Consider the following 24,046-nt stretch of genomic DNA (forward strand, 5'->3'; position numbering starts at 1 on the left):
GCCTCTTGTTGAGGGTGAAAGAGGAGAGTGCAAAAGCTGGTTTGAAAGTCAACATTAAAAAAACGAAGATCATGGCATCTGGCCCCATCACTTCCTGGCATATAGAAGGGGAAGAAATGGAAGCAGTGACAGATTTTACTTTCTTGGGTTCCAAGATCACCGCAGACGGTGACTGTAGCCATGAAATTAAAAGACGCTTGCTCCTTGGGAGGAAAGCTATGGCCAACCTAGACAGCATAGTAAGAAGCAGAGACATCACCTTGCCGACAAAGGTCCGTCTAATCAAAGCTATGGTTTTCCCAGTAGTAATGTATGGCTGTGAGAGCTGGACTATAAGGAAGGCTGAGCGCCGAAGAATTGATGCTTTCGAACTGTGGTGCTGGAGAAGACTCTTACGAGTCCCCTGGACTGCAAGGAGGTCAAATCAGTCCATCCTAAAGGAAATCAACCCTGAGTGCTCATTGGAAGGACAGATAATGAAGCTGAAGCTCCAATATTTTGGCCACCTAATGCGAAGAGAAAACTCCCTGGAAAAGACCCTGATGCTGGGAAAGACTGAAGGCAAAAGGAGAAGGGGATGGCAGAGGATGAGATGGCTAGATAGCATCACGGATGCAATGAATATGAACTTGAGCACACTCCGGGAGAGAGCGCAGGACAGGAAGGCCTGGCGTGCTATGGTCCATGGGGTCACGAAGAGTCGGACACGACTGAACGACTGAACAACAAATGGAGTAAACAGATGCCCTTGCCTGATCATTATCTTTTCTTCCAGCAGAAAAGTACCTTGACAAGGGCCTTCTATATAGAGCAATGCACCTCAAGATGTCTTCCCAAGACAGTGCAGAATTTGCCTGAGGGCTGTCAAGGCACTGGTTCTATTGGTTACACAAGAACAACAACTGGCATTTAACCAGTTCTTATTTTATTCACTCCTTCCTGCTTAGCCTAAGCTGCATGAAGATAAATCTTTATGTCAAAGAGCAGGTACAAGACTTTGGATCAGATTGCGACATGAAGCATAATCTAGGGATGGATGAATCTGTCAATTTTGGTTTCTTATTTTTCCCATCTTAAATTCAGTTCATCCTGAACTCTGAGAATTTTTCCAGTGTTATGTTCGGTTCATCTTAAACTTTTGAGAACCAACAAAAGAATTCACATGAACATATGTACACGTTAGTGCACATTTCTCTCAATACATGCATTTCTGTATGCATTTTGCCTAATATACAAAATTTTGAAAGCAATTTTCCTAATATAATGCATTTTGAATATTATTTTCATGTATATATGCATTGGTGTGTGCACTTACCCCTAATATATGCATTTTTGTCACATTTGTGTGATTGGAGAACCCCACTGCAAAATTTTGAGAAGCGTGACGTTTCAAGGATAACTGAGGTTTGGTTTGTATATTGGTTCAAAAGTGCAAAATTAGGTATGAATGAATTTCTACCCCATCCCTAGCACAGTCCTATGCACATTTACTCAGAGGTAAGTCCCACAGTGATCAGCAGGGCTTACTCCCTAGCAAGTGTGTTTAGGATTGTAGGGTCAATGCACTTTTTAATCACATAGGAATGTTGACAATCTCAGATACATGTTTATGAATCTCTGAAAATGCAGAGCTAGACCAGTGAATGTTGACTATCTTTGCCTTTTCAGATATTCACAAGGTGCATCTGGATTTGTCAGCATTCCTATGTGATTGTTGGCGATGATACCATTTTTTACATTCCCTGTAAGAAACACAGTGGCGGGCAGCAAACACTACTTGCATTCTACAACTGTAGATACTTTCCTCCTGACTGCAGGAAAGTCCAGGGGAGGGTGACCAGGATGGTGAGAGGTCTGGAAACCAAGTCGCATGAGGAATGGTTTAAAAAGGTAGGTATGTTTAGCATGGAGAAGATTAAGAGGAGACATGATAGTGGTCTTCAAATATGTGAAGGGCTCTCTTATAGAAGATGGAAAAAGCTTGTTCTTTGATATTCTGGAGAGCAGAATTAGAATTAATGGGTGGAAATGGCAAGGGAATAGATTTTTTTGGCTAAACATTAGGATAAACTTCCTAATGGTAAGAGCAGTTTGACAGTGGAACAGAGTGCCTCGTAGTTGGTTCTCTTTTTCTGGAGGCATTTAAGCCGAAGCTGGACAGAATGCTATAGTTGTACCCAACATTATTGATGCTGCACTAAGCAGGGGGTTGAACTAAATGACCTCCAAAGTTCCTTCCAACTCTAAAACTGTATGATTCTTTGAAAAACTGTGTTCTGCCACTGCCAATTTGAAGAGTGTTAAAGTACATGAAGGGGGAAGTCCTACACATGGATTTTTCAATTTTCAAACATGCTTTCATGACTAATACTTCGAATCTCCCTTTCCCAGTCTGAAGAGTGGGAAAGGGAGAATTTTTTATTTATCCTCTTTCACTGAAGAAGTGTGAAGGAGGATTTTTCACTGCCTGACTTTCTATCCCATGTGCTTGGGCTTGTTAGAGTAGTCGCCATTGACATCAGTCTGAAATCATGTCCTGCATCTTTAGGAATAGAAAATGTTGAAAGTCCCATTTTTAGATTTTCTAGTAAATAGGGTGTGTTGGGGTATCTGTGTAGCAACTTGGATGTTTCAATGTGTTGTGGAAGAACCTTAAGAATGTTGATACCCCTGTCAGTCAGTGAGTGAGGCCCAAGTGTCTTTATATAGAAATATGATGTTTACACGATAGCTATTATTGTCTGGCCAACCCTAGCTATTTTGGCATTGCTGGTAAAATTAGTTTTGCTGTCTTCCTCCCAGAAACATAATAATACAGCGTGTGTCTTAAAAGCCAACCAGCTTAATATTATCTTTTGTACTGTACAGCTGGGTTTTGCATTCTGGAAAAGTAAAAAACAAACAAACATTAGGCACAATCCAGCCAAAGTTAATCACTTTGATTTCAGTGGGGGGAGTGATAGACGTACTTAACTTTCTGCCATTGAAATCAGTAGGACTGTAAAATGCTTGACTTTGGCAGGGCTGGATTGTGCCTACAGCCTAAAAACACAGGAATATGCTCAACAACTGGTCTAAATTGCTCTATAGTGCCAACGAATCTGCCTTATCACTGCAAAATGTCCTAAGTGAAGACAGATTCCTACCAAGTACACAATTAGTGACAAGTAGGACCTGCAACAAAATGTTGCAGTATATTTTCACTCCATAACAGTTTTTATCTTGTTGTTCACCGCTCTGATATCTTTGATGTTGAGTGGTATATAAATATTGTAAGTAAGTAAGTAAGTAAGTAAATAAACAGGAGTGTTCCTGTTCAAGGGTCCTGCCAGCAAGCCAATTCACTCTCCTCTCCATTCCCCTGTAGTTTTTTCATTTCCCCCCGACAACAGACACACAACATTTCATGGCTCCTGGTGTTCACTGAGCATGCTCAGTTCACATTGGGCAGGCCTTTTGATGCATTTTTATTTCTTTCTGTTGTCATGGTGGCACTGAGGGCATTATCCAATAGGGGCCTTGCACGTGTGGCCAGTCACGGTCCATACACGGTCCCTATCACTTGCAGCCATGAAGTAGCTCTTCTGGGGGCAAGCCTGGAAACCAGTGGAAATGCTTATTTCTGGAAGGGGCTGGCTGTGTGTGCAAGGCCCCTATTGGATCATGCCCTGAGTTTGCTATTGGAGGGAGTGACGAACTGGATCTAATGGCACCAGCTTCCAAAAACAATGGGTAGGAGTGGGGGATTAAACCTAGAAGCATCATTGTCTACTATATATATTGTGCAAGTCTATGTCATTATGGCACTATGTATCCAGAACTGTCACTTGAGGCACAGGTGAACTCAATGGCATGGAGCACTTTTTATCAGCTTAGGCCGGTATACCAACTATGCCCTTATCTGGACAGAGATAGCCTCGCTACAGTTATCCATACTCTGGTAACTTCTCATCTGGATTACTGCAATGTGTTATATGTGGGGCTGCCTTTGAAAAGCTAGAGCAAACAGTGACTGTACAAGCCAAATACAAAAATGTATTGCATTTAAAAAATTGGCATGACACAGTTCAAGATACCTACCAACCTAGTAACAGCCTTGTTCAGGTTACTTAGAAACCCCAGCTCTCACCTTCTCTATGCTATTGCTTGCTCCAAGTAGTTCTTTAATAAAGGTTAGAACGTATTAATGCAGGCAGTCTCCCGAAGTTTATTCACCTTAAAAACTACATAGTTGTCTTTAAAAAGAGAGAGGGATTGAGAGAAAGAGTTTATACTTCAGTTTATAAAGCAAAATCAGTAACTCTGGTCAGTTTAAAAAGTTGCTTTGCTGCTACAGAACAGAAAGATGAACGTCATTAAAACACTGTTGTTTCATGGATTGTAGGCAATATGCCTGTATAGGCTGCAGAATTACAACTTCCTCAGAATAGGAGCATTTCTACACCAGCCTAAAATCCTGCATTTAAAATGGGGCTTTCTGCTTCTGTTTTAAATGCAGGATCACGACGGACTCCCTTTACATGGGCTTCCTTTCACCCTGCCTTTCCCCCTTATCTGAGTCTTCCATATGTTTCATCATATAGCCACTAGATGGTGCTGTGGTCTAGCTCCTCTTATTGCAGGTTTTCCTCTTTTCACTGAGTGAACTCAAGCGGAACTCAAATACAGGCAGATAGCACAGAATTGCAGGGATGGCGTCAGGAAGGCTAAAGCTGAGAATGAGCTGAGGTTAGCAAGGGATGTTAAAAACAACAAAAAGGCTTTCTTCAGCTACATGCATAGTAAAAGGCAGAGGAAAGAAATGGTGGTTCAGCTATTAAATAAGGATGGCAAAATGATAACAGATGACAAAGAAAAGGCAGAGGTGCTCAATTCCTACTTTGGCTCAGTCTTCTCCCAGAAGAGGGTCTATGACCCCCCTGGCAAAGGCGAAGTACAGGCTGAAGGGGCAGGATTGCGGCTTGAGATCGACAGGCATATGGTCAAGGAACACCTCATTACTTTGAATGAGTTCAAATCTCCAGGGCCAGATGAACTGCATCCTAGAGTCATAAAGGAACTGGCAGAAGAACTCTCAGAACCGCTGTCTATTCTCTCTGAGAAATCATGGAGGACGGGGGAAGTGCCAGATGACTGGAGGAGGGCTAACGTTGTCCCTATCTTCAAAAAGGGTAAAAAGGAGGAACCTGGGAACTACAGACCAGTCAGTCTGACATCAATCCCTGGGAAAATTCTGGAGCAGATCATAAAGCAATCCATCTGGGAGCACCTTGATAACAATGCCGTGATTACTCGAAGCCAACATGGATTTGTCAAAAACAAGTCCTGCCAGACAAATCTGATCTCATGTTTTGATCAGGTCACCTCCCTTGTAGACCGTGGGAATGCTGTAGACATCATATACCTCGACTTCAGCAAAGCTTTCGACAAAGTGCCCCATGATATCCTGATGAGCAAACTAGCTCGAAGTGGGCTAGATGAAACAACGATCCGGTGGATCCACAGTTGGCTACAGAATGGGACTCAAAGAGTGCTTATCAATGGGAACTTCTCAAGCTGGGGAGAGGTAACAAGTGGGGTACCGCAGGGCTCAGTCCTGGGCCCAGTGCTCTTCAACATTTTTATTAATGACTTGGAGGAGGAGGTGTAGGGAATGCTGATCAAATTTGCAGATGACACAAAATTGGGCGGGATAGCTAATACTTTGGAAGACAGAAACAAAATTCAAAGTGATCTGGAAGGACTGGAGCGCTGGGCAGAAAACAACAGAATGGCATTTAATAGGGACAAATGCCAAGTTCTGCACCTAGGAAAAAGAAACCAAATGCACAGTTACAAGATGGGGGATACGTGGCTCAACCACACTACGAGCGAGAAGGATCTTGGAATTGTTGTCGATCACAAGCTGAATATGAGCCAACAATGTGATGTGGCTGCAAAAAAGGCAAATGCTATTTTGGGCTGCATTCATAGAAGCATCGCTTCCAAATCCCGGGAAGTACTAGTTCCCCTCTACGCAGCACTGGTTAGGCCTCATCTGGAGTACTGTGTCCAGTTCTGGGCACCACACTTTAAGAAGGATGCAGACAAACTGGAGAGGGTTCAGAGGAGGGCAACAAAGATGATCAGGGGACTGGAAACAAAGCCCTATGAAGAGAGACTGAAAGAACTGGGCATGTTTAGCCTTGAGAAGAGAAGACTGAGGGGAGATATGATAGCACTCTTCAAGTACTTGAAAGGTTGTCACAGAGAAGAAGGCCAGGATCTCTTCTTGATCATCCCAGAGTGCAGGACACGGAATAATGGGCTCAAGTTACAGGAAGCCAGATTCCGGCTGAACATCAGGAAAAACTTCCTGAGTGTCAGAGCAATACGACAATGGAACCAATTACCTGGGGAGGTGGTGGGCTCTCCCACACTGGAGGCCTTCAAGACGAGGCTGGACAGCCATTTGTCGGGGATGCTCTGACTTGGATTCCTGCATTGAGCAGGGGGTTGGACTCGATGGCCTTGTAGGCCCCTTCCAACCCTACTATTATATGATTCTATGATTCAAGTACTGTAATTTGATAGCTCATTATCTCCAACCTTTTAAAAAATGGAATAAAGGTCATTTAGTGCAGGAGCCGCTCTGGAGGTTGATGACATCATCTAAAGGACCCGCAAACTTCCGTGAGTAACCAATCTCAATAGCAGGATAAAAGCTCCATGTGAAGAAGCCCTAGGAGCTTACTTTGAATTAGAGAATAACACTCCAGCCCTCATGGCTGCAAAGCGTGTGAGTGCACTGCTTGGTAAAACCTTAGGCGGCAGAGGAGAGGCTGAATAGAATTTCTGTTGATCAGTAGAATAACCTGAGGAGGGCAGGTCCTCTTCTTTGTAACTCCCTGCTGCTTCCCAGGAACAGAATAAAGGCTAAATTGTGTATCTTCAGCATTTGTTGTAATTATTTCCCATTTTTTATACCTCATAAGGATTAAATAGGTTGTCTGGGTTGGGAGTTGGAGGCACTGCACTGTAGTGGTTCCGCTCCTACTTGGATGGCCGATTCCAGAAGGTGGTGCTGGGGGATTATTGCTCTGAGCCATGGCAATTATGCCACAGGGTTCCACAGGGCTCTATTTTATTCCCCATGCTGTTTAACATCTACATGAAACCGATGGGGGAGGTTATCCGGAGGTGTGGGCTGAGGTGCCATCAATATGCGGATGACACCCAGCTCTACCTCTCTTTCTCATCAAACCCAGGTGAGGCAGTGGCTGTTCTGAATCAGTGCCTGGGCACGGTAATGGACTGGATGAGGGCCAATAAACTGAAACTCAATCCAGACAAGACGGAGGTACTGTTAGTGCATGGTTTGTCTGCCCGGCTAGGTGATATTCAACTTGTTCTGGAGGGGGTTGCACTATCCTTAAAGGATCACATTCGTAGTTTGGGGTTGCTCTTGAATCCAGAACTGTCACTTGAGGCACAGGTGAACTCACTGGCATGGAGCACTTTTTATCAGCTTAGGCTGGTATACCAACTATGCCCTTATCTGGACAGAGATAGCCTAGCTACAGTTATCCATACTCTGATAACTTCTCATCTGGATTACTGCAATGTGTTATATGTGGGGCTGCCTTTGAAAACGGTCCGGAAACTTCAGCTGATCCAAAATAGATTGTAAACAGGGACTGGCCAGTGAGTTCATATTACGCCAGTACTTTTTCAGCTGCACTGGCTGCCAGTCCATTTCCGGGCCCGATTCAGAGTTCTGGTATTAACATTTAAAGCCCTTAATGGCTTGGGGCCAGGTTATCTGAAGGATTGCCTCCTCCCATATGTGCCTGCCTGGGCCTTAAGATCATCCTCAGCAGCCCTTCTCTGTGAGCCCCTGCCAAAGGAAGTGAGGCAGGTGGCTACTAGGAGGAGGGCTTTTTCTGCTGTGGCACCCTGGCTGTGGAATGAGCTCCCTAGTGAGGTTCGCCTGGCACCTACATTGTATTCCCTTTGGCACCAGGTGAAGACCTTTTTCTTTTCCCAGGCATTTTAGCATTTTAGCTTTCCAGACTTTTAGCTTTGCTGTTTTAAATCTGCATTTTAAATTCCTGCACTGTTTAGCTTTGCTGTTTTAAATCTGTATTTTAAATTCCTGCACTGCTGCTAGGTTTTAAGGTGGTTGTATTGTTATATTGTGGTTTTAATGTTCTATATATTTTAAATTGTTTTATTGTGTGCTGTTTAGTTTTAATTTTTGTGAACCGCCCAGAGAGCTTCAGCTATTGGGCAGTATAGAAATAAATAAATAAAATGATGTGAGCACAGGACAAACATATACTTTCTTTAAAAGTAATTAGATCTGTACCATTTTATTGGCATCCATATCTAATACACAGGCCAATTTCATTTGATTGGATCCAGATGGGGAGAGGAATCCTAACCCCCAGATCTAGCTTTCTAGAAGGGACGATGATTAGCTGGAGGTACTGTGCTGCTGCCTCCACTGGTGGAGAGGAACTCTACCAGCAGAAGCGGCTGCCCTGTCACAGGGACCCCAAAATGCCTGCAAAGACATCCCTGGGTGCTGTACTGCTGCATGGCTAAAAAAATGGAGCATTCTGGGGGTGCAGAGGTGGCCTTGGATCCACCAGATCCAAAGCCCTTCTATTCCCATTAGAGGGCCCAAGATCAGCCCCCTCACCTATACCAGCCTGGAGCTGGTGTAGAAGTTTTCCTTTCCTACAGGAGGGTTTTTTTTTTAAAAGCCACACCACTGAGGAAGAGGGGGAAAAACACAGCTGTCCCTTCCAACGTAGCCAGCGTGAGCCAGCAGGGCTTTGGATGGGGCGGTAGCTCAGCTCCTTCACTCCCCTGACCCCGTTTTAGATTGCAGTGTTAGTCATGCATAGAGTAGATCTACTGAAATCAATGTAAATGGGTCTAATGGCATGACTAAGTCTGGATCCAACTCACTGTTTATAAACAGAGAGTGTCTAACGAGAGAGCTGGCCAAAAATACATATATTCCTGAAGAATAATCACATGTTATCTAAAACACAGGGTGCCGAGTGTCTTCTTGCTCCTTAGGGTGGGGTCCCTCTTTATTTCTTTTGGTATTTTCTTCCCCCTCCCACATGTTACTGTCTATGCACTTTATCCCTCATATACAAATGTTTCCTTTATATGGTTCTATTTGATAATGTTACAGTATTTATTGAATTGCATTACAATTACACAAATTGCACTTGCATAATTGTGATTTATGCACAACAAAGGCCCGCATAGTGAAAGCAATGGTATTCCCTGTAGTAACCTATGGCTGCGAGAGCTGGGCCATAAAGAAGGCTAAGCGACGGAAGATAGATGCTTTTGAACTGTGGTGTTGGAGGCAAATTCTGAGAGTGCCTTGGACTGCAAGAAGATCAAACCAGTCCATACTCCAGGAAATAAAGCCAGACTGCTCACTTGAGGGAAGGATGTTAAAGGCAAAACTGAAGTACTTTGGCCACATAATGAGAAGACAGGACACCCTGGAGAAGATGCTGATGCTAGGGGAAGTGGGAGGCAAAAGGAAGAGGGGGTGACCAAGGGCAAGGTGGATGGATGATATTCTAGAGGTGACGGACTCGACCTTGGGAGAGCTGGGGATGGCGACGGCCAATAGGAAGCTCTGGCATGGGCTGGTTCATGAAGTCACGAAGAGTCAGAAGCTCCTGAACTAATAAACAACAACAATTGTGATTTGCAGATGTTATCTCCCGTTCAAGTGGTACATGTGAGAAGTTTATGGGATGGTCAAGTGCAGCTATAAGGAACTATGGGGCCCTGGCAGGGAGACAAATCTGTTGACTCACTGTTGGTGTGAGATAGACTGAGGGTAATAATTAAATTATGATGACCCATAGTGGGAGATGCAGTTTTAAATACCACCAGTATTCAGAAAAGAGGTGAACACACCAACTGCCTGATCAAAGGGAACCCTGGAAAGAAGGGGAAACTATGAGGTTGTGGTTCTATGGTAATATTCAGGTTTTAATTATTGCATGAGTAATTAAGAATACCACAACTCAGGATAGGCGGGGGGAGAGGAGATTTGATATTATATAGCAAATGTAGATTTTGCATGAGATGTAGCTGGAACACCGCCTACTCATGGATGATTAATGATAGCCTACAATGCCTTTCTGAGTTTAAAACTTGTGAGTAATGAAAGCATCAAAGTCCCAGGTTAGTGGTTTGGAAGCTATTTGTTTCAGGATAAAGAAAAATAGAATTTTGTGTAGTATTTTATTCTTTAACTGTTTGTAATCTGCCCAGAGAACAGTTGTTATTAAGTGGATTAAAAATATAATAAATAAATGTTGTTTCAGATGTGCTTATTTTATTATCTACACCCTTTACTTGAAATAAATACCTTCTAACACCTTTGTGAATTAATTCAGGCACTTTGTTGAAAGATAATGTGGTTGGCATTTGTTACTTTCTCAAATGCGTCACAGTAGTGTCATGCACTGCAGGACATTGTATAGGGTAGTGTTGCAAAAACTCAGGCTGAGGGCTAAATCCGATTGTTTGGTTTCCCAGCTTTTGTGTTGTTTTTTCCCCATTCCAAAAGTGTGAAATGCCTCTCCCAAAGCTTACTTACTAGAAGTAAGAGCTTTAAGGTAAAATGTGCTGGTATTTTTAGTCCTGCCCCTTTTGCCTTTGGCTCCACCCACTACAAGAATGCAGCCCCTGGGCTAAAAGAGGTTCAACACCCCTAATGGAGGGTTTGGAGACAGGGTACCTTTGCACAACCCTCCTTTAACCATAAAATTTATTGGTGCTGGGTACATAACTATTTGCCATTCTAACCTGCTTCACAGAGTTAAGCGGTCTCAGGTGTGGACAGTACCTGAATGGCAGATTGGCTTGGGGAACATGGATGCAATAGGCACCTAGTTTACTTTAGAACAGTCTCCCTCCTGTTTTAATTCAAAGCTCCTCCCATCCTCCCATTTCCAATCCTTCTGCTTCTAAGCATATATTAATCCCCAATATTCTATGCACCCACACCCTTCTGACTAAACATAAATAGGTTGTTGTTGTTTATTCGGTCAGTCGCTTCCGACTCTTCCTGACTTCATGGACCAGCCCACACCAGAGCTTCCTGTCGGCCGTCGCCACTCCCAGCTCCCCCAAGGTCGAGTCCGTCACCTCCAGAATATCATCCATTCATCTTGCCCTTGGTTGGCCCCTCTTCCTTTTGCCTCCCACTTTCCCCAGCATCAGCATCTTCTCCAGGGTATCCTGTCTTCTCATGATGTGGCCAAAGTACTTCAGTTTTGCCTTTAATATCCTTCCCTCAAGTGAGCAGTCTGGCTTTATTTCCTGAAGTATGGACTGGTTTGATCTTCTTGCAGTCCTAGGCACTCTCAGAATTTTCCTCCAGCACCACAGTTCAAAAGCATCTATCTTCCTTCGCTCAGCCTTCCTTATGGTCCAGCTCTCGCAGCCCTAGGTTACTACGGGGAATACCATTGCTTTAACTATGCAGACCTTTGTTGTCAGTGTGATGTCTCTGCTCTTCACTATTTTATCAAGATTTGTCATTGCTCTCCTCCAAGAAGTAAACGTCTTCTGATTTCCTGGCTGCAGTCAGCATCTGCAGTAATCTTTGCGCCTAGAAAGACAAAGACTGTCACTGCCTCCACGTTTTCTCCCTCTGTTTGCCAGTTCTCAATCAAGCTGGTTGCCATAATCTTGGTTTTTTTGAGGTCGAACTCAAAAAACTGCAACCCAGCTTTTGCGCTTTCTTCTTTCACCTTCATCATGAGGTTCCTCAGCTCCTCCTCACTTTCAGCCATCAAAATGGTATCATCTGCATATCTGAGATTGTTAATGTTTCTTCCAGCGATTTTAACTCCAGCCTTGGCTTCATCAAGCCCAGCACGTCGCGTCGCATGATGTGTTCTGCATACAGGTTGAATAAGTAAGGTGAGAGTATACAATCCTGCTGTACTCCTTTCCTAATCTTAAAGTCAGTTGATCCGTGGTCTGTTCTTACCGTTGCTACTTGGTCGTTATACAGATTCCTCAGGAGGCAGACAAGATGACTTGGTATCCCCATCCCACCAAGAACTTGCCACAATTTGTGATGATCCACAGAGTCAAAGGCTTTAGAATAGTCAATAAAACAGAAATAGATGTTTTTCTGAAACTCCCTGGCTTTCTCCATTATCTAGCGGATATTGGCAATTTGGTCTCTAGTTCCTCTGCCTTTTCGAAACCCAGCTTTCGAAACATCTGGCAATTCTCGTTCCATGAATTGCTGGAGTCTACCTTGCAAGATCTTGAGCATTACCTTACTGGCATGTGAAATAAGTGCCACTCTTCAATAGTCTGAACATTATTTGGTGCTTCCCTTTTTTGGTATGGGGATATATGTTGATTTTTTCCAATCTGGTGGCCATTCTTGTGTTTTCCAGATTTGCTGGCATATGGCATGCATCACCTTAACAGCATCATCTTGCAAGATTTTAAACAGTTCAGCTGGGATACCGTCATCTCCTGCTGCCTTGTTATTAGCAATGCTTCTTAAGGCCCATTCAACCTCACTCTTCAGGATGTCTGGCTCTAGCTCACTGACCACACCGTCAAATCTATCCCCGATATTATCCTTCCTATACAGATCTTCCATATATTCTTGCCACCTTTTCTTGCTCTCTTCTGCTTCTGTTAGGTCCTTGCCATCTTTGTTTTTGATCATACCCATTTTTGCCTGGAATTTACCTCCGATGTTTCTGATTTTCTGGAAGAGGTCTCTTGTCCTTCCTATTCTATTATCTTCTCCGCTTCCGCACATTGCTTGTTTAAAAATAATTCCTTATGTCTTCTGGCTAACCTCTGGAATTTTGCATTTAATTGGGCATATCTCCCCCTATCACTGTTGCCTTTGCTTTCCTTCTTTCTTGGGCTGCTTCAAGTATCTCAGCAGACAGCCATCTTGCCTTCTTGGTTTTCTTTTTCTTTGGGACGTTTTTTATTGCCGCTTCCTGAACAATGATGCGAACTTCTGTCCATAGTTCTTCCGGGACCCTATCTACTAAATCTAGTCCCTTAAATCTATTCTTCACCTCCACTGCATATTCATTAGGAATATCAGTGAGCTCATATTTAACTGATCTGTGGGTCTTCCCTATTCTCTTTAGTCTGATTCTAAATTGTGCAATAAGAAGTTCGTGATCTGAACTACAATCAGCTCCACGTCTTATTTTTACCAACTGCATAGATGTCCGCCACCTTTGGCTGCAAAGGATGTAGTCAATCTGATTTTGGTGTCGACCGTCTGGTGAAGTCCATGTATACAGTCGTCTCTTAGGTTGTTGGAAGAGAGTGTTTGTTATGCACAGTGAGTTGTCTTGGCAAAATTCTATCAGCCTATGTCCTGCTTCATTTTGTTCTCCCAGACCATGCTTGCCTGTAATTCCAGGTGCCGTTTGACTACCCACCTTAGCATTCCAGTCTCCTATAATGAAAATAACATCTTTGTTTGGCGTACTATCCAGTTGGTGCTGCAGATCCTCATAGAACTGATGTACTTCTGCTTTTTCAGCATCTGTGGTTGGGGCGTATATTTGGATCACTGTGATGTTAAATGGCTTACCCTGAATTCAAATTGAGATAATTCTGTCATTTTTTGGATTGTATCCGAGCACTGCTTTAGCCACTTTATTATTAATTATGAAGGCTACTCCATTTCTTCTGTGGTCCTCTTGTCCACAGTAGTAGATCTGGTGGTCATTTGATGTGAAATGGCCCATTCCAGTCCATTTCAGTTTACTGACACCCAAAATGTCTATATTTTAGGGTTGGTGGAGAATTTCTCCCCGAAACTTCGGGGGGCTGAGCGCCAACGTGTTCGGCCCCCCGAACAAGTTTCGGGGAGAAATTCTCCGCCCCCCCGCCCCCCGCGGGATGGGACTTACCTTTCCCGAATGTCCCTCCCGGCGGCGGGTCCCGGCGGCGGTTTGTTGGGTCGTCAGGGGCGGCAGCCGATCTTTCGACCGGCTGCCGCCGCCGCCATTCCAATAAAACTAAAAAACAACAACATGCCCCTGTGATAGGCTACGTGACGATTAACGTAGCCTATCACGGGTGACTTTAAAAAAAAAAAAAAAGCGCGTACGCAAATGGCGGCCCCCATAGGGAGCCACCATTCCCGTTCCTTATTTGGTCGCTGTAGTCTACGTAAAGATTACGTAGACTACGGCGAAAATAAGGGCAACGCTATTTGCCTACAAGCTCCAGCACCACGAGGCAATGATCTCCTTTGCTGAAGAAACATACATAGGACTGCACTGTAAATGTATTTCTACTGAAACCACCGCTGACATTTAATATCAGTGCAATCCACATACCACTTAAAGCAGCACACTTGAATTTAAGCTGCCTAGTCCCATTAAGTGATTTGTGAATCACATTCCTTTCGCTGCCACCACCACCACGATCTTCCTCAAGCTCACTTACTGAACAATTCATGATTTTCATATGATATAGTAAGATAGAACCAACACACACACACATTTGGCAGTTATGCCCCCTGCACAAGGTTCTTTGCTTCCTATGTGATTGCTGATTGTGGAGTATCGGTGGTGCAGAAGGAAAACCAATGCATGCTTAGTAGTAGTAGGCTCACAGGAAGTCTTTAGTGTATGACATGGATGATTCTGGCATCATGACATGGCCTGAGGCTGGGTTCTGAAACAGAAAGCCCAGGATGAAATTAGCCTAAAACCAGGACCTGCATGTGAGCGCAACCAATTGCAGGTGTCTTTTCCCATTGGATGGACATTCGGGTTGGGATGAATGGTTCTGATCACTTAGAAAGATCCATGAGGTCATCTCAGACCATGGTTGGAATATTCACTCATGATCATTGGAGGTGTGGTGACGCACCAAAGGAAAGACGGTCCCATATCATCCTGTGTATGTTAAAGGAGTCCACGGTTCAGGGCTGGACAAAAACATTTCACTGCTTGAGACAAAGAATGGCACCACCACTCCCGTTCCATGTACAAAAGCTGACCAGACTGGCAGTTGAATCTAAGGATGTGCAAATCAGCAAATCCCAAGCTCATCAAGGTCCTGTGATTTCCACCCTGAAGCTCATTTCACTTTGTCTGTATCAGATCACAAGCTTCGTGGCACATGAAAACTTGTGCATATCTTTGTGTGCATTTCCCCAAACGGTATGCAGCAATTGTGTGTGTTTTTGAAATTATGTATTTTTCTCACATTGACTAAAGCATGTTTATATGCCTTTTTAAAGTGTACACATTTTTCATGCACGTTTTTCAAATGTATGCATTTTTCAAACACACGTTTTCTGTTCTGTGAATCACATTTCAAGCTTGGAAATGTACAGACTTCAGACTGTGTTTGGGTCCGGGCGGTGCAAACTGGATAAATTCTGGTCAAAAACAAACTGAAACTAATGTCTCTTCCATTCCTAGCTGAATCTTAGTTCAATACTGGTGATAGGATGGAATCCTCCACCACATCTTGTTCTGGGACAAAAGGGTAGGCTTTTGACATCATTGTCACAAAGTTGGAGGAATGATTCATACATACAAATCTATGGAGTTTCTGCAAATGATGCAATTTAAAAATTGGAATGTATTATTTATTGATTAAACATATTTTTAAACCACCCTTCCAGATACCAGGGCAGTATATAATGAGTACGACCCAAACTAATCATACAAGAATACACTATACAATAAAACAGTAAAAAACAAAATCCTCCTAATAAAATAATTACTTAGGGTGCAATCCCATGCATATTTAGACAGAAAACAAGGTCCTACAACTCCCAGCATGCCTCAGACAGCAATGCTGGGAATTGTAGGCCTTTTTTTCTGTCTAAGCATGCATAGGATTACACCCTCGGTATATTGTTTACAGTGCAATCCCTATGCATGTCTACTCAGAAGTAAGTCCTATTCCGATCAATGGCTTATTCCCACATAAGTGGGTTTAGGATTGTAGGCTTAGGTCCTAAACTGTAAGCTTTAAAGAACTCTTTGCCTGGTTATGTTTTATTGTTTCTTATGTTAAAATAAATTTAAGTATATATTTTAAAAGACTGTAGTGATGTTTTTACTTACCAGGTAGGTAGTTATTTTTAAGCGGTAACTGTTTTTTACATTTGTGTATCTTTTGCTACCTAACCTGCCTACCTAGTTTGACACGTTAGATGATTTGGACCTGCTCAACTGGATAAAAAGTAGAGTGTACATTTTACAGTATAATACAATAAAATATGTCAACACAAGGCTTTGCTGAACATGATCCTCCTTGGTAGTAAAAACTGGGGAATAGCACTCCTGTATAGAAAGAGTGTGTGTAAGCAAGGCAGAAGAGAGGCACTTTTGCTTGAATAACTCCTACAGAATTAGGAGCTAATGTTCTTTGCCTTTGTTCAGGTGAAGGCAACCATAGGAAATAACCACAGGGAACATCAGTCCAACCCACTGCCTTGAGGCAGGAAAGTGGAGTTAAGCATCTTGACAGATGACTATCTTACAAGTTTCCGGTTATGGAGATTTCCTTTGAAAGAGCCTGTTATTTTCATAGGTACAGCAGAACAGAGAAATACGGAGGCATGGGATTAAAAAGAAAAAGAAAAGAATCTCCTCTGACTTCCTGGTTTTCTCTGAAAATGAAATGGACCATATCCGGACCTGGAGCTGTGTTAGGTTTTTTTCTATTCTGAAACATGTTTCAAGCAATTGAGTGGCAGAACAAGAATATCCTAGTGGGAAGAATCTGACTGCTGCAGAAGATTAAGGCTGCAGTCCTACACCCACTTACCTGGGAGTAAGCTCCATTTAAATCAATGGGCTTACTTCTGAGTAGACATGTATAGCAGTGCACAGTCAGGGCATTTTCACAAGTGATGCTAGGAATCCCTTTGAAGCCTTCTCCACTTCAATTGCGTTCCCTCCCCTCCCCCATTTTCTGCATTTATAATTTGAATAAGAAGTGTATATTGGGCAGACCGCATACTTGATTTTCACTATCTTCCATTTTCTATTCATCATCACCACCACCACCACCACCTATCACATTTCTTAACTGCCTTTCCCTAAGGCATAGACGCAAGGCTCGCTACAAATTAATAAAATTATGCTCATAATGACATTCACAAGTGACACGTTTCAGATGATAACGCATTTGTGTGACTTGATCCTATGTGCATTTACTCAAATGTAAATCTCACTTGGTTGTATGGGACTTTCTTCCAAGTAAGTGTGCTTAATTGTGCTTTGCACACAATCTTGTGCATAGGAGTGTGCCAAATTGTCACTTGTAAAAACTATCCTATCATCTGTGAATATTGCTAAATGCAAAATAGAAAGCATAAGATACATGTTTAATCAAATGTAGTCTCTAGTCCATTTAGCCTTTTAATTTTATTTACACACCCTTCAAGAAATGAAATCAATCGACGATTTTGAGTGTGTCTCCTGAAAACTGCTATAGTCATCCGATTCACAACTCAACTAACTGGAGTACTTGGATTTAATCAGGGCAGCCCCATTGAATCTTGCAGAGATCAGGAAGGATCTTTTAGCTGAAATCCCCAGTTGTACAATATAGTCACTGGGATACACGCTGAAAATGATGATCAAGGCAGCCTATGACACACAAAGCCTCTGCAGCTGGCATTCTGCATACGCTCAGGAACACTGCTGTCTTGGTTGTCACTTCATATATTCCAAGGCTCATGGAAAACAGATTCTGCAGCAAGCCTGGCTCTCTAATTAAGCCCCCACAGTTGTAAGTTTCAAGTGCAGCTTAGGAGTGTAGCGTCAATCCTCGGAAAGTCTTAATCACATCACCGTTTTGAGCCGTGGCTGCTGCTGCAACAACATTTTTTCAGATCACCCAACTTCCAGAGCAGGCTGCCGAGCGCATCAACACACCGCAGGATCGTCTTCTGGCAACCAGCGATTTGTTTTCAGCGGCTTTGGGCCCTGGGGACAAAAAGGGAGGCCACCCCGGCTGGACGAAACACGTGGCGGCACATGAAGGCCGCCTCGCCACGTGCTGGCGCAGCTGGGCAGCGCCGACTTCTCCGGCTCCTCCCGCGGCGGTCTCGCGAGGATCCTGGCCGGCTGCATTAGTTGAGGGCCGCGCCGGGCTGAATTCGAGCCCGCTCCGGAAAGAAAGGCCCCGCTACAGCCCTAAAACGCATTTCGCGGGAGTAGAGGAACCGAGGCGTTCCCGCTTACGGGAGCACGCTCGTGCAGCAGCAGGGCAACCAGGTGCATGTTTACTCAGAAGTAAGCTGAGTTCAATGGAACTTACTCTCTAGTAAGCGTGCATAGGAGGATTACAGCCTTAGGTTCGCAACAGTGCTCGATGCGAGAGCGCCTAGGCCAGCAGCCTGGCGTCCACATCTGTTGGACTACAACTCCCATCAGCCTCAGCCAGCATGCCCAGGGATGATGGGAGTCGTAGTCCAGCGCCTACGCTACCGTCGTCCGGTCCATCCAGCGAGTTTTCCCTCTCTTTTTATCGTCCAGGACGCCTCGACGTGAGGAGGGCTTCCGTCCAACCTGAAATACCCAGGAGAGTTCTCTGCGTACCCGATCGGTGCCGCGTTTGTGTCCGAGAGACCCCGATCCCCACGCACGCTTATTCCCTCGGGCCCTCTGCGTACGATGGGGCTTCCAGCAGGAATTGCCCCCCCCCCGTCCATTTGGGAGTAAGTTCACGCGACAGGGCTTACTTCCGAGGAATCGGGCAGTCAGGTGGCAGCTTCTGGGCAACTTGCGAGTTCGCCTCACGGGACTCAAGGGGCGCTTCCCCTTCCAAGCAAACGTGCACGGGGGCCGGGTTGGCGATCTTATTTGCTCGCTCCCTTCCTTGCTCGCTCCTCCCCGACGGCCGAGTCCGCCAGCGCGGGTCGCGATCCTCGCGCTGAAACCGCGCTTTGCTCAGCTCCGGGGCCACGCCGCCCGCCGCCCTTGCCGTTCTATTCATCCCGTCCCCTTTTCTCCGGTTGCCCGCGATTCAGACGCGGCTCCCAAGTTCCTGGCCCGCGCCCTTCCTCCGCCTTATCTGCACGCCGCCGAGGCGGGAGTGTCGCAGAGCAGTAAAAAAAGGAGCGAGCGCCACTGGCTTGCGCGAGGCGATTCCATTGCATCGAGCAGGCTGGGGCTGGGGTGGAGGCGGGAGCAGCCGCCGCCGCCCTATTGCAGCAGGTAACGTTGCGCGCTAGGACCTGGGGGGAAACCCTCGCCGCCCGCAAGCTGGACTACCTTAAACCCAGCCCAATGCCTCTTCCTGCGCCACTTTTCCCTGCGTGCTTGGATGGGAGAGCCACAGTCGAGCGCCGCCGCCGCCGCCGCAGCTCGAGGCTGGAGGAGTACAACGGCGCACGGGGGAGCCCCGCAGAAGCTACACCTGTTTCAAGGCAACCCGGCGGAAAGGCGCCGGCAGCACTTGGACGCCTCTCCCTCTCCTTGCTCGGGGTGGATCGTCGGCCAGGCTAAACCGGGGGGCATCCGCTGAGGATTCTGGATAATAGATCTGGACGTCAAAAGTTTCCCCCCCATTATTATTATTATTATTATTATTATTATATATGTAAACAACAATTCCTCTTTCCTTTTTGGCGGGCGGGATTTGGCTCAGCCAGCAAACGTGAGATCGCCCCCTCCGCTGCTGCTGCTTCTCCCTCCTCCTCGCAGGATTCGTGCTGATGTATGCAGTCTGTTATAGAGTAAAAACAGCGCATGCCTTTCTGGAATCCGAATCTATAAAAAACCCTGGCGTCGCCCGTGCATCTTTAATGTATATACCAATAACCCATGTATGCGCCTCCCTTCTCCTCCTCCTCCTCTAACGCCGAAGTTGCGATGGTCTTTCTGCTGCTGCTGCTCCTAAGCCCGATGGAGAAACTACGGATTCTTATCCTCATTACGGCCGGATGGGCAGAAGACCGCCGTACCGCTTGCTAAGAGCCCGAGGAATATAGATGAGCTCGCCCTGCTCGGCTTCGAGACCTCCCCCGCTCTGATGTGTTTATAAATATGTCACGGCGTGAGTCGAACGTGGTGGTGGTTTCTTAAGACGAGCAGCGGTTTGACCTTGAACCTGAGACCAGTCAAAACAGCAGATTACTTTAATATATATATATATATATATATATAGATGGATTAAAGCGAGAACATTTCCGCCCTTCCCTCAATGTAACTGCAAGGGGAGAGTGGAGTGGAAACACGGTTTTTCCCCCCCTTTAAGAAAAGAAAAGAAAATCTTGGGTCTGAGCATTGGCATTACAGTTTTGCTGCACAAAAAAGCCAGCCTCCCCCCTCCTCCTCCCCCCCCCCGCTCCTGATGGCTCCCTTAGGTGAAGTTGGGAACTATTTCGGTGTCCAGGATGCGGCGCCCTTTGGGAATGTGCCCGTTTTACCGGCCGACAGCCCGGTCTTGCTAAGCGACCACCTGGGGCAGTCCGAAGCAGCGGGTCTCCCCCGGGGGCCGGCTGTGACGGACCTGGATCATTTAAAAGGGATCCTGAGGCGGCGGCAGCTCTACTGCAGGACTGGATTTCATTTAGAAATTTTCCCCAATGGGACGATCCAAGGAACCAGGCAAGACCACAGCAGATTTGGTAGGTATGGGGCGATTAACCCTGTGGTGGCCGCGGGAAGACGATGACAGAAGTTGGTCTGGATTTCTTTTTTTGTAGGGAGGAAATGGGATGGAGGAGGAGAATTCGATGATGAGGGTTGTTGTTGTTATTGAACGGCTCCGAAGAGGAAAAGCCTCCGGAATTTGCAGATGGCATGCACAAGGGACACCCCTGGAATCGTCCAAGTAAGAGCTTTTAAAACCCAAGAGCCACAAAGTATGGGAAAATAAAATATATGGACAGCCCCTCCCACTCCCCCAGGCTTGTGCTTAAGGGGAAATAGAGGTAGTCAGTGATAATAATAATGGGTTGTTGTACCCAATGTTAGTCTAACTTAAAGTCCCATTCATTTCAGTGGGTCTATTCTGAGTAGGACTGATATGGACGCGTAGGAAGTTCTTCTACTGCTGTCGAGAAGATTTAGCTCTCCTCCTCCCAAGGTGTAAGGGACTTATTAGAACTACAATAAGTTCCATTGATTTTAGTGGGTCTATTCCAAGTGTCACCAAGTCTGGATTCAAGCCAGGGAGACTTACTTCTGAGCAGACATGCACAGGATTGTGCTGCTAGGAAAAGATAACCCCTATTTGGGGCAAATCCAAAAAGTACCTTCACAGTTCTCTTTCTCTCCCCTTACAACGTTAATATCTGCCTCCATTCACCTGCAAAACAGTGCATGGAAGGATCCCGCCCCTCTTCCTCTCCTCCCCCTTGAGGGATTCCCCCCCTTCCGCCCCAAGCCAGGAGCTCCTGCCAAGAGTTCTCTCAGCTCTGCTGTCGGTACCTGCATAATATACAGAGATCTCTTGGTCATGAAATAATAATAGTAGCCGAGGCATTCGCTTATCTTTGACTTTCTGGGTGTTGCACGCCTGCATGTCCGAACATTATGCAGGTATCAAAGGAAAGACCCACGCGTAACGTTTGCCGTCGGTAGCGCACAGGCTTCCCTGAAACTCAAAGTGATCGTGTGGGCGCTTTTATTTTTTTTTTAAAGGGCATTCCGTAGAGTTCATTTCCAAAGGAACCTATTTGTGACTCAGCATAGAAAGGCTATTGAACTAGCTCAGCCTCCCCTAGCTGACGCCCTCCAGAAGGGTTGGACTGCAACTCCCATCAACTGGCTGAGGCTGATGGGAGTTGTAGTCCAACACATTTGGAGGGCACCAGCACGGGGGCGGCTGAATTGGACCCTTATCGGAAGCTTGCCCCCCCCCCATCCAATGCGTTTCAAAGACGCTGCAGGTCAGCCACCCCTAACCTGGTGCCCTCCAGATGTCTTTTACCTCAACACCCATCAGCCCCAGCCAATTTCAGGGTGGTGGGAGTTGTAGTCGAAAACATCTGGAGGGCACCAGGTTGAGGAAGGCTGCTTGCAGGTCTATTGTATAACTTGCCAATGAGTTATTATAATGGACCACTGTGCCTGAGCCTTGCAGATTAAGTTTTGAAGGGGGCGGGAAGGAGAAGATAACGCTACTTTAAGTAGCCGGGCTCCCAACTGCTGTTTGGAAGGAGTTAACTTGTGAGTGAATCCACCTGACAGCACTTAAACCAGGTCGTAAAAGCAATGTCCTGTGGTGATTCCCCCTCCCTTATTCACCGTCATGCTTTAATGCCAGATGTTGAACAAGATCTAAACTGTGTTTTTTTTATTGCCTTTAAGAGCTGTTTAGATAATGCCGCTGTTGTGTAAGGAAGGGATGCGCACTGGAGGGGTCATTACGGGAAGGGGAGATTGGAGCAGGTCTAGTTGCATGCACAGTCATCCGGTTTCGCCCTTCATTCCTCGCAGTCTAGTACAGACTTTCCCCAACCAGGCCCCCCCCCAGATGTGTTGGACTGCAGCTCACATCATCCCCAGCCAGCATGGCCGCTGGCTGGGGATGATGGGGGCTGTAATTCAGCCTATGTCTATTCAGCCTCTTTCTTAGTTTTGTGCATTGCACGCACGCACGCACGCACCTCCTCCTCATGTCCAGGCACCGTTTCTTAGAGGAATATGTTTGTGGAGCCAGCTAATAATAACGTTGGTTTTATTTTTTTATTTAAAGTTAAGGGTGGTTCCAGTGGGAACACGCTCCCCCCGACACAGCTCCAGTGCTAAGCGGATAAGCGGGAGGGGTGGGGGATCCAAAGCAATAAGGATTCAGGAGGTAATTCCCAAATGGAGAAAGAAAGTTGGCAGATTTAGGAGGGCCCACGCGCATCTATAGACCCGCACCCACGCCCGCCGCTTTTGGTCCGGGCTGGTTTTGCCCTCCCGGCGCGAAGCCGCCGAACAGAGGCGAGAGCTCTGGTGCAGCGGCGTGGCGCGTACGCGCGAAAGGACGCGGCTGCGGTCGTTTGCTGGCGGGGCGAGATCGAAAGCCGGGAGCTCTGGCGCGCTAAGAGGCGAGATCTGCACGCTGCGGCCGAGCGCAGCGGCAGCCCGCGGGCTCCCGGCGCGGGCAGGTGCGCGGCGGCCGAGCTCACGCTCCTGGCACCGCGCGCCTTTGCCGCGGCGGCAGCAGGAGGCCGCTGCAGGGTCCTGCGCCCCGCCCCTCCCAGCCGCGGCTCGCCTGAGCTGCCTGGGCAGGCGCCGCCGCTTCTTTCCGGAGCGGCTGCCTGCTCCGCGCTGAGGGGAAGCGGCTCCTTTTACGTTGGAAGCCGAGCGCCCTGCAATATCTGTCACCTTGCGGCCCGTCCCTTACTTCTTGAAGGTTTAAAAAAAAGCCAGACAGTGGCCGGGGCGCTAGTGGGGAGGAGAGACGTCACCGGGTGACCAGATGGAAGGAGGATACACAGAGTTCCCGACTGTCCGCATCTAACAGACATGTAGAGAGGCGCTTTGATTGGGTGCAGCTTATTGGCAGGACAGCAGAATTACACCTGCTGATACTCCTTCATGTATGCAAGAGAGGTGCAGGAGTTCTGTCATCCTTCGCATCAGAAAAACTTCCTGGCTGTTAGAGCAATACGACAATGGAACCAATTACGCAGGGAGGTGGTGGCTTCTCCCACACTGGAGGCGTTCAAGACGAGGCTGGACAGCCTTCTGTCAGGACTTGGATTCCTGCACTGAGCAGGGGGTTGGACTCGATGGCCTTGCAGGCCCCTTCCAGCCCTACTGTTCTATGATTCTATGGGTGTCCCACATACATGTAACTTTCTCGGAGAGGAATATGTTATGTGTGGTTTACAACACAGAGAAGTCTTGTGAGATCAGAGTGAGACTAGATGAGGTCAGAGGGCTTGACATGCTGACTTCACCTACCCACTCTGCTCAACCTGGGGCCTTCCAGTTGTGTTAGACATTTATTTGTTTATTCATTCAAATTTATATACTGCTTATAAGCTGTGAATATAAATACAATGACATGAAAAACAAATATA

At 46.1% G+C, this 24,046-nt stretch overlaps 1 protein-coding gene across 1 annotated transcript in view; it reads left to right on the top strand.

Moving 5' to 3' along the window:
* The first annotated feature begins 20,333 nt into the window (after window positions 1–20,333).
* Window positions 20,334–24,046, top strand: part of FGF9 (fibroblast growth factor 9) — a 58,774-nt gene continuing 55,061 nt past the window's right edge. The window contains exon 1 of the mRNA XM_084841642.1: window positions 20,334–20,650. Within this exon, the coding sequence (XP_084697768.1) occupies window positions 20,374–20,650 (277 nt within the window). The 5' untranslated portion in view covers window positions 20,334–20,373. The remainder of the gene's footprint in view (window positions 20,651–24,046) is intronic.

The sequence above is a fragment of the Heloderma suspectum genome, chromosome 3, assembly GCF_057233095.1.
Source record: "Heloderma suspectum isolate Gila_16-S chromosome 3, 16-S_ref, whole genome shotgun sequence".
Lineage (NCBI taxonomy): Eukaryota > Metazoa > Chordata > Lepidosauria > Squamata > Helodermatidae > Heloderma > Heloderma suspectum.